General features: G+C 42.3%; 1 protein-coding gene across 3 annotated transcripts; it reads right to left on the bottom strand.

Moving 5' to 3' along the window:
* Positions 1–504: 504 nt before the first annotated feature.
* LOC116395793 (uncharacterized) lies at positions 505–8713 on the bottom strand. 3 transcript variants are annotated; one of them, XM_031869921.1, is made up of 8 exons: positions 8624–8713; positions 8276–8380; positions 7016–7342; positions 5084–5307; positions 4927–4996; positions 4713–4803; positions 4040–4143; positions 505–3020 (listed from the first exon to the last, which is right to left on the bottom strand). In XM_031869921.1, the coding sequence occupies exons 3-8, from the start codon at positions 7149–7151 to the stop codon at positions 2659–2661; spliced, it is 987 nt and encodes a 328-aa protein (XP_031725781.1). In that variant the 5' UTR covers positions 7152–7342; positions 8276–8380; positions 8624–8713; the 3' UTR covers positions 505–2658. The 3 variants fall into 3 exon arrangements, with proteins under 3 accessions (XP_031725781.1, XP_031725784.1, XP_031725782.1); XM_031869924.1 differs by having other exon boundaries at positions 505–3017; XM_031869922.1 differs by having other exon boundaries at positions 5084–5304.
* Between the last annotated feature and the right edge of the window lie 2413 nt (positions 8714–11126).

Below are 11126 nucleotides of genomic sequence, written 5' to 3'. Positions count from 1 at the left end.
CTTCACCTAAAAGTATCTTATAAATAAAAACACAAGTTTGAGAAATATTGATGTCATAAATAGTAAGAATCTGCAGTTTCTGAAATAGAGGAGCAGATGAGATGTGTGACTCTGATCTGAATTCTGCCCATCGCTGAATCCATTTGAGGACGCTGATTGGCTGATTGGATCTTTAATCAGCAATTGGCTAAACTGCTTCACAGACCCGCCTCCTGTGGGCAGATTCTCCAGCGCCTCAGCCAGCTGAGGGACGTGCAGGAAAAGCATATCTTTTGCGCAGATATCATATTTTACAAATATTACTGGGTGCATTCCATATTTCAAAAACACATTGAAAATCTGTATAATTTATTTTTTATATTTTTATACCGTTGGGCGAATCTCTCTAGAAAATAGAAAGCACATAATTCCCGATCAGGCCGCACGTTTTGATGTATTTTTTACGCAGGTGTTGGCAACGCTGTGAGGAGAAGCGCGGCAAACTTTCTGAATAAATATGATTATTAAGCCCGATGGATTATATACAGTGTGCTTTGTAGCACAACGGCAGGTTTACTGCCTTTGTGCTACAAAGCACACTGAATTATATAGCGACATTTACTCAACTAGCAATGCGCTGAATGCTTGCGTTAGCTAAACCTCAGAAGTGGGAGGAGAGCTTAAATGTAATACAATATAATGGACTTACATTTGTCAAGTGTCCAGAAACACAACTCCGAATGAATGTTAATGTTGCGGTGTGTATAAAAAAAGCAACTGTTTGCTATATGTCGCACGTAATGTCAAATTAATTTATTTTCGCTGTTCCCCAACTTCTTCTTCTACAACTTCATGCCATACTGATAGAAAGCTCTGATTTGCGTTATCGCAATATCGGCATCCAACAAACAATCACACAAAAGCTATTAGAACGGTAGAAAAATGGTACGAGAGTTAATGTCTCTCTGGTTGATCAAATGATCAACTTATTGAATAAATAAATGAAAACACCATACAGTCACAATGTCTAGACACCAAAAAAAAAATGAAAAAGACATGCAGCTACGTTTCGATGTATAGGCAGCATGCCGCAAGCCCGAGTTCACACTTCCTCTATGTACATTAGAATATTCTGGAGTCAAAGTAGGCTCATCACATCCAGCAACATCCCTCTGTGATAAAAAAGTCATCTATTACTATGCATTAATAAAATAGGAAAGCAACAACTCTGCAATTGTCTCATCCCCGCTAGCAGGAGGCAGCACAGGATGGTGCAGGGTTACGATGCAACAATGAGAACAGAGAAGCCGGGTCTATAAAGAGCTCCAGGCTCATGTCCTGTGGCATTAATCATGGTGGAATCACCACTTCTCATGGCAGGAAACACACGGGGAACTAATAACATTAACAGTGGTTTTGTTCCATTACAGTGTCCCAGTAAGACAGTCCTTGAACTGAATTTGAATGGAACGCAGTCATGACTGTTATCAGTGACATCGGACAAGTTGTCCACCGTGAGAAATGTAATGGTAAAGGCCAAAAACATTGGTGGTATCGACCGACCGCCACCTCATATGTAGATTATACACGTTTGGCATTCAAGCAAGTGCAAACCTAAACCAATATGACAAACTGCCATTTATAAAAGCACCAAGTGCGGTGGCAATTTGTTGCACGGTCACGCGTGCGTCAGACCTTTTGCACGTTTTTTTGTGCGAGGGCAATATGAAAATCTCATCCCTCACCGCTACAAATCAATTATGTCTGGACTGCACGGTATTATTATGAGGATGAGTGACATATTAAAAAGGAACAATCGGAATAAATGTGGTGGGAAATAAAGCAAATACAGATGCTTCCATACAGGGAACAAGAGCTCCCTGAATGGTGAGGAGGATCAGTGATGCGCTAGCTGTTGAGATGGGGTCAATATTTAGGCACCTGGTCCTTTTCTCCATTTCGTTTTCCACTGCAGATAGTAAACCCTCAGTGTGGGCGGGATTCTCAGCCGACACACCGCGCAATACGTAAACTGCTGAATGCTTTCATCGGTAACCGAACAGAGGAACCTCTGCATTCTGTTAGTTGTGTGCGTAGTTTTGAGGGCAGCCAATTTAAAAAAATAAATAAAAATTGGGTCATGTTAATTAACACAAAAAAAAAAAAAATTGTGGGCACCATTGACGGCAACATGGCAATTTAAAAAAAATGGCAGGTTTGTGAAGGATGTCCCGTGACGATTTTCTCTAACCAGTCAGCAGCCTGCAGTATTCTGATTACTTCCAGTGTCGCCACGGCTCGCTTGGAACCTCGACTGATGTGGTACCAAAATTTTTTATTAAATTTAATTAAAATAAAAAAAAAAAAAAAAAGAGTGGAGCGGAGCTTTCAATGCAGCTGGCATTAAAGCCTCAGCGCTTCAACAAAGCCATCACTAATGGCCTTCTTCTATGGGAGACTTTGGCGTGATGTGTTACATGTAACACACACATGTAGGTGCTGGTCCTTGGGAGTGTGACAGGAAAATAAAGCCCTGTGTGTTGGCGAGCTTTCCTTGTTAGGTTATAATGCAATATATGTTTTTGGTAATTATACTGACAGCTTTTTGGAATGAAAGCCTTTCAGGTAATAAATATCAATCTGTCACATCTCTGCACAGTGCAGAAGTCCGCCGTGAGTTCAGTCAGGCCTGTTGCGTCGCCTGAGGCCGGACGACGGCTGCTTCGCTCCAGCCTCACCAATGTTTGTCTCGTTGAGCTCAGAGTCCTCCAATTCGTCGTCCTCCTCCTCCTCTCTATCCTCCGCCTCCTCCTCCACATTGCCATCTTCCTCCGCTTCCCCGTCTGACTCCTCTGGTACGAGCTCCTTCACCTCTTCACCTTCTGTTGCGGCTTCGTCTTCCAAACGCTTCTGATAGACTTGTTCAGCCTCTGCTGTCCCTGGAGAGCTCTGCTCGTCCGCCAGAGGAGCTTCCGCTGCCGAGGCGTCGCCGGCTCCGAGTGACTCGATGAGGTCGTCGAGGTTACGCTCGCAGGACGCTTCTGGAAGACAAGCGAGGCAAAGTGAAGATACAGTACAAAGAGGAGCCGGACACAAACTAATTAAAGGGATAGTGGGACTTTGGTGAAACCAAACTAACCCTTTAAAACACCAACGTCTCACAAAAACAGACATTTGTGGCCATGGAGATGAATCATCTTGACAAGAGGAGAAGTGCTCACTGACGTGGATTTAAACAAACTTGTGCACAAAGCTTGGAGAGAAATAAGCATTTTGTATGCAAAGAAAATCTTTTACAAATAAGGGGAGAAAATAACAGCGATGCATTTATAACTGTGTTCAGTGTATAATGGAGTCACATTAAGTAACAAGGTGTTGCCAGTGATTTAGAGACGGTGTGACCATCCCATCATTTGTCCACCAGAGATCACCGACATGCTCATATTTAAGTGTTAAATGTCCAGCATAGTACAAATTTGTTTTCATCGTTATCAAAAAATATATACAAAATACAATACAAATATATATTTTTATCTGATGTTTCTAGTGCATCTACTTTGTATAAATGTCTTCTGAAAGTATCAATGGCCATCCCTACCGTATAATATTTTCACATTATATCACCATCTATCAATAAAGTACAGAGACATTTGATTTGATCAATGTCTCCCAGAGCTCAATGTAAGACAGGGAAAGTTAATGGGACGCGAGTCAGACATTAGACTGCCACCACATCGGGGAGAGTAAAATCACATTCAAAACTATTTGTTTGGAAGTGATGCGTCTCAATGTGGCCACTCGACTTGAATTTTAAATTGTGGTTCGTCACAACCAAACACGCCAACACACGTTGTGACCGCGGCATGAAGCATGACTGTGTGTTCTAGAGCTTATTATCTGGCCTGGGGTTTGCCGTTTTGGGTCTTCATTGGAAAAACGCACCCTCGGATAGCATCCTGCATGTACGCATGCGAACATTGGAGGTTTGTGATTCCTGAGCCAATTGAGCCTAAGTAACCGTGTGAATATCAATTCCTTCGGAGACAGTCGGTCAGCCCACCGTTCAGGGGGGGACAGTCCATTCCTCTCTTCTTCATCAGGTGCCGGATGGTCTGGAGTTGAGACATGATCTCGTTCTTCTGCTCCTGGGCCACGGACTTCACACTGAAGAGAAATAAGAAGTGAAAACACGTCGATCTCAGAGGCGCTCCTCTGAGCATGTGGTCTAACAAACACTGCCCTTTAAGTGGAGGAGAAAAGAAACTGGAATAACTATTATGCCATTTATGGGGCGCCTGTGGAGAAGGTTGGTGGTTTAGATCCCTGTCCAAGTGTGCTTGGGCAAGACACCGAAGCTCAAATTAACCCTTCGCTAAGTCCTGGCTCTCGAACACAGACTGGCCAATCATAGCGTAGCATCAGCCAGCTGTGACCAGGGTCCGACCACGATCTGAACTCTGCTCCATAGACTCATGCAATGGTTTGGTGGATCTGGAGCTCCTCTTGGTTAAACGCTGTGGAATAGTGACTCTTGTTACCTGGAGGGGTTGAAGGCTTCTATGCTACGCTAGCTACTGAAGGTATACTGAATGATGACACATGCTGGTTTATACTACAGGCCTGCTAAAAGAAAAAAGGGACAGTAAAGTGGGGATCATGTTTCAAAACCGCAGCTGTACACAAGGCATGGTGGAGACCAGAGCGCATGAAAACTAACACCGATCATCATTCACCAGTTAGTGAGCGGGTCCAGCTGCGTGAGGATGGAGTTGAGCATCCTCTCCGTCTGCGCTAGCCTTTGTTCCAGCTCGCTCAGCTGGTTCTCTGCACGCAAAACACACAAGAAGAAACCCCATATCTGAATTACTCACGGTAATCAAATATATGTTTGACCAGAAGACATAACACGGATATGCAAATAGAAAGCCCAGCGCACGCGACACAGACCTGCCTCCACTGACTTTTTGGCTCCCTTTGCAAATTTGTCCTTTTGCGCCTGGTCGTCTGCAGACTTGATCTGAGAGTTGAAAAGAACGATGTGATATCTGCATTTTTTGCTCTTTCAAAGTTGTAGCTTGTCTCAATGTACGCGTCTTTACTTTACCTTCAAAAACTTGTAGGCCGCAAACACTCCGACTCCGATGGCGTAGAGGGGCATCAGCGTGAACACGTAGCTCTTGTTGCTGTTGGACTTGTACTGGTTGTACTTTTCACTCTTCAGCTCTTGCTCCATCAGCTTCTTCATCTGCTGCATGTTCTCGGCGGTCTGAGATGAACCGGGGGCGTTAGGGTTGACGGGCTGACCCTTCACTGCACCCGGACCTGCTGCTACGAATACAACAATGATCAGTGTCCTACAATCAATCTGCACACTTAAAACGCAGACAAAATGTTCCCCTGAAGGTGACTCTTGACTGCTGCACTGTGGACGTGCTGGTTAGTACACGTGTTAAAGTTAAGACTTAACGTGAGCTAAGAGACACTTCAAATCCTGGTTTAGTTCGTTAGACTCATTCAAGACAGGCATTTCAAAATAAACCCCGCTTTTTTCCGAGCTGCCATTTTAAACGCCACTCAGGAACGTCTCGTTTACCAAATGGTAGTTCAAAGAAGAGGTTCGACAAAATACTCTGAACTGAAGGACTGTTTATTGAGAAAGTGACCAATTGTGTACAGTCACCGAGAATGCATTTTATCATAATAGTAAACAAAAGATGAAAATATAAATCCAGCTTTATCATTCACACAAATCATCATGCATCATAGAGGACCGTGACATTTGTGTGATCATGTTGAGAAGACCTGGTTCCACCTTGGTGTTTCCTTTAATAACAAGTTAACAATAACAGGTTATACACAAATGCAAGTTACACCAAAATGTTTTTTGACATGAATATTTATACCATAGCGATAGCACCCATAATGATTAGATCTCTACATCTTTCATTCAGTCAAATGATCCCAGTGAGGTATAGACATGAAGCTGCTGCTTCAATCAATATTTTGATGTTAACAATTGTGCAAATGTGACCAACAAAGAATTATCACCTTACACTGCATTTGTCCGTCAGCTCCTCAGAGCATCGTTTATCAGCTTCTTAACATAAATAGCTGTTGATGTATTCGCCCAATAAATATGTGAAATGTCTGAATCAAGGAAGAAGCTTGCAATTTTACATTTACTCAACACATTTGTAAATCAAAAGGGAATAGTTGAGGTAATTTGGAGGGGGACAAATAATTCCCCTTGTGCAACATAACGTCTTTAAGTATTACTTTAGAGTCAAGGTGGCCCATGGTAAGAAATGAAATGTAATTTCTACTCCTTAAAAGTGTGATTCAGTCCAGCTAATGTCCAACCCAGACCTAAACAACAGCGCTCTGGACCTGGGTGGATTGGGGGGCCAGTAGGTCCCCCTGCCTGTGTGCAGATTGTAAAGCCCTCTGAGGCAGATTTGTGATTTTGGGGTGTACAAAATAAATTGAAATCTATTGTGTCGCTGTAGGTTGGACATCAAGCCGCAGATGAGTCACAGCTGGCAGAAAGGAACAAACCCACGCCAGATATGATATTCCTTTACCCAGAGTGTGGCTCTCCCTTTGATACTGCCAGTGTGGGAAGTACAGCGAGCATTTAACAAAACATAAAAGACACACTGTATACTTCTTGTTAGCTGAAATCATGGCGCTGATTTAACAGACAGATGTGAACATTTGAAAACAATTCGGTCGACACAAAGTCGGTACCGACTTTACTGGCCTGCATCACTTGAATTGTGTTTAACGGAGCGTTGCACCTTTAATAGACGCCGGTGCACAATCACACACGCTGATGTGCGGGACAGAATCCCTTCTGTCTCGACCATAAACTGTGCATATGGTCTTCTTTCGTGATCTTCACTTGTTAGTCCCCGCATTAGCTGAGGCAAAGTGGAGCGACAAGTGCGCTCGAGGCAAAATGACATGTGTAAGGACACGCGCACAGTACCCATGTTGCCGTGTCCTTTTCCTCTGCGACTAAAGTGAGCTTTCCTACCTTTTTTGCTGTAGCGGGGGTCCACTCTCGTTTCCTTCGCCACAGTCCCGCTGCTGAACATCCTGGGCAGGACGACGAACGTGAAAAGCACGGCCGTGAACGCCAGAGCGACTTGGTGTGATGTTGACAAAACCATCCTCTCGTGAGCGCAGAACACGGCACGAGACGGCTGCCGAAAAGGAGCAACGCGAGGCCGCTCGAAGATGTGAAGAGACGAGAGGACAGGGAAGGAACCGCTGAGTAGTCAGGATAACGTCCAGAGCAGCAATGTGTTATCTGAACCATGAATGTAGACTGCTCTGCTCAAAACAGCTGTGCTCCGAGTCTCTGCAATAACAGAACCAGGATTTCCGGGAAGAGCATTTTCAGAATAAAAGCGTCAAATGGAAAAACTAGATCATGCCATGAAACCGCCTGTTTTTTAAAAAGCACTTTAAACTCGTATATACAACAACAAAATAAATAGTGGTGAATCCAGTCTGTTTTAATTGAATTATACAATTTTGCAGGAAACAATGAGCGTTTTCTCAAATATTGTATTCTGTATTGCTTTCCGGATGGCAGGAGCGCACACATGCATTGTAGACTAGCTTGCATGGGAGCAGTGATTTATGGGATTATTTTCCTCACTGTCAGGTTGCCAGGCGACCAGCGGTGTGTAAAGACATGTTCCCCAATTTATGTGGAAGTAATGGGCCAGATGTTAAAACACTAGCATGCGATGGCCTGAAAACAACTTGTGGATGGTACCTGTGTCGAAGTATTCCTCCAATTGTCTTTGTGTGTGGCAGCACTTTTCCTTCCTATACCATTTAGGTATGACATGGTTGTTCTTGTGGAGCTATACATTATGGAATTATACACAATATGAATCAGCATTGGAAGAGCTGGGTATGCCCTTTACATTTCACTTTTGTTCAGTACTGCTGAATTTGAGGGCCTGCATTTTTTATGTTGGAAAATATTTGGGATAATGTTTTTTGGAAATACATTACTGCGCTAAGAAAAAAAAGTGTGCACTGGGTGATTTGACTGTACCTTCTGGAATAGTCACAGTATGTAATTTACCTGTAACCCACTTATATGTTGCTCCTACTATGCAACCTATAACCTTACAGTCAAAAAATAAACATGTGATGGTATTTTCAAATGTAACATATCATCAATTAGTTTTTAATGGGTGTGATGATTATATAAACATATTATGTACCAACTTTAAAGAATGACAACTTTTGAGCTATTATTTTGAATGATACGTACCCAAACTTCCGGGACTAATCCATTGACTTCTTCTCTGGTAGTAGGCCAACACATCAAGGAAAGCCCGAGACTGCCCCCTGCGAGCTTCAGATATACCCTACATGTCTGTTTAGAGACAGAAAACTTCAACGGCCGGTTAGTGGCCAGTGTGGAAACTTACCGGAACCAATCTTAAATAAGTATTTACTACATATTAAAAAAAGGCCTTACTAAAAATTCTAAAACTACATTGTAATCTAATATCTTAAAATGTCCTATCCAACATAAACTAAGCAGCATGTGCATGGGATTTAAGTAGCGGCCACTGGTGGGGAGGCAGACTACACAGGAGTGCTACCGGTAACTCACCTCTCGTGCAACACAGCAATCCTCACGAGACAGATGCTGCAGTCGAGACACATGCATAATTGTTTTGGGACCTCACCACAGGGACTCGCACTGCAATCAAAAATCAAGTTTGTAAGTAAAAATATATAAACTGAGAATAAATGATTTGTTCGTTTTGCTTAACTAGAATGTTTGGCTGCAAATCAAAAACCTTTGTTTTCAAATTAAAAACCTACGAGTTGAGTTTGGATGTAGTGGGCGGGGCATACGCTGCTGAATGAGCCAGGAGTTTCCATTGGTGGGTTCGACTTGGATCCCGGTATCCGCTTCCACTGTAGACACTGACGGGAGGTTACTGTGATGAGCGACATGGGGTACATCCCAAGTCTCTTAATTGCATCCCCGTTTCCCTCACTTGGGTCCTTTCCTTGCGTCTTAGTCCCTCTCACCAGGGATGCATGGAGAGACGCAAGGAAACCATGCGAGGAGAGAGGAAACGAGGAAACATGTTTTAACAGATATGAGACGACCTTTCCCCTGAAGCGTCACGTGAAGCGACGTCTGTTTCTGATGACGGAGGATCAGCTGATCACAGCTGGATCAGCTGTCAGTCGGCTTTAACAGCTGGAGAGACTTTTGATAAGTTTGTCTGTGCACATGATCACTGTACTTAATAGTAACTATTAATACTCAGTTATTAGTATTAGTTTCTATCTACCTTCAGACAATAAGTTGTATAGCTCTAGAACAGCATTTTCATAAACGAAACGTAAAATAAATGTTACCTGTTTTTACTTGATCAATCTTTATTCCATGTTAATGGGATCTGTCGGTCAGAATCAGAACCGTTTGCCATGGTATGTTGCACATATAAGGAATTTGACATGATGGGTGATGCATAACCTTAAACAATCAACAGTGCCAAAAGTAGTTAAATAAAAACTAAAATAAAAAATAAAGTGAAATATAAAATAAAGTGCACAAACGAACAGATAACAGGACTATAAACAAGTGAGATGTACAGTAAGTGTAATGTAAAAGTGTTGAGTGCATTTAAATAAGTGACGCAATCACGCTCTCAGCAGAGCGAATGATGCGCTGCAGTCTGCCCTTGTCCGCAGTGGTCATCCATCCACCTAGTCCTTTAGGTCAGGGCCCTTAACCTTTTGTAAATTAAGGTACACTTCTGATTGTTAAAATTCCCAAGACCACCTTCCCAAATAAATGAAAAAAAAACATGTGACAGGGAGTGCATCAGTTCACGCCCTCTTCTCAGAGTACTGTAAGGGATACATGAAATGAAAATGTAAAACAAAAAAAAAAAAAGGAATACGCCTCATGTCTAGTCAATCACTGGCTAAACACAATCTTCCATATTGGATATTTTTAGATGCTTTCAAGTTTGCCAGTTTGTGAGAAACACCGATCCACAGTTGCCAACTTCACTCCTAAATCTGATAGGACAGAGGTCAGTATTAGTAACAAGGGCTCTGTCTATCGCCTGTATACTTTGATTTACTCTTACGTCCACTCCCATTTTAATAATATAAAACGCATATATAATAGAACATGTTGATTTATTGAGATGCCCTATGGCATCTCAATGACGACAACTATGTAGAAGAAAAGATGTTCACTTTGACACACACACACACACACACACACACAGCAACGATTGCAATTTTTAGTCGCATGATTTTTTTTGCGATTAATCGCATTGTTAGGCGCAAAGTTCAATAATGAATTCAAAAGTCGTGCATTTCGCACTTGTATTTTAAAAGTACTGCTATATGAACAAAAGTTTACCAACATTTGGTTTGCAAACACTTTAAACAAGTAAGGTGCTTTTTAACATGTTAGAAAAATTCACTCGAGGCCGATGTAAAAATAATTAAACAGGACATTTATTCTTGCAAGGCGGAGACAGTTGAAACACATACAGGTCATGTATCAAGGCTGCTCAGAGGTCTGTATCTGAGTCTGATATTTATACTGAGGATAACATACAAGTGCGTTGGAACAGAGTAATTTGCATAAGTTCTGGACACATCACTTTGGAGCCGTTTCTTTGCCAATTCGTTCTGTTAAAGGGTAATCTTACCCTAATCAGGAAACATCATCATACGTATACACTGACGTGAACACAACAGATTTACTATCGTCCCTTGACGCCCGGTCATAAGTAAACAAGCAGATGAGATAGCCATTAAGAAAGGCAACTGTGACAAGGACCCTCTCCATTGCAGGCATTTGTGGACTGTTCAAGACAATGAGAGACTCACACACAGAGTTGAATGTTTATTGTAAGGTTCTGATATGTCTCAGGAGTAATAATTTAAGGTCGGGCCTGTAGACAAACATATTATTGGTTTGGTTATCTTTAACTAAAATGATTGAATATATTAATAGCGCTGTCAAATAACCTGCATGTTCAAAGCACTTACCTCTGCTGTGTCTCCTCTCCAGCGTGTTCATCCTAAAAGAGGCCCCAGAGTACAAGAGCACCATTTTATAGTTCCGGGAA

The sequence above is a fragment of the Anarrhichthys ocellatus genome, unplaced genomic scaffold (genome assembly GCF_004355925.1).
Source record: "Anarrhichthys ocellatus isolate YVR2014 unplaced genomic scaffold, GSC_Weel_1.0 scaffold49, whole genome shotgun sequence".
Lineage (NCBI taxonomy): Eukaryota > Metazoa > Chordata > Actinopteri > Perciformes > Anarhichadidae > Anarrhichthys > Anarrhichthys ocellatus.
Note: the sequence above shows the minus strand (reverse complement) of the source record. Positions and strands in the feature narration are given on the sequence as shown.

What these genes read in the sequence shown, in the direction of transcription:
- LOC116395793 (XM_031869921.1), bottom strand. Translation starts at nt 7,151, where the DNA reads ATGGTTTTGTCAACATCACACCAAGTCGCTCTGGCGTTCACGGCCGTG. An exon ending in CCCCCGCTACAGCAAAAAAG is followed by an intron (nt 5,308 to 7,015) that starts GTAGGAAAGCTC and finishes TTGTATTCGTAG; the next exon opens with CAGCAGGTCCGGGTGCAGTG. An exon ending in CTGGACCCGCTCACTAACTG is followed by an intron (nt 4,144 to 4,712) that starts GTGAATGATGAT and finishes ATTTCTCTTCAG; the next exon opens with TGTGAAGTCCGTGGCCCAGG.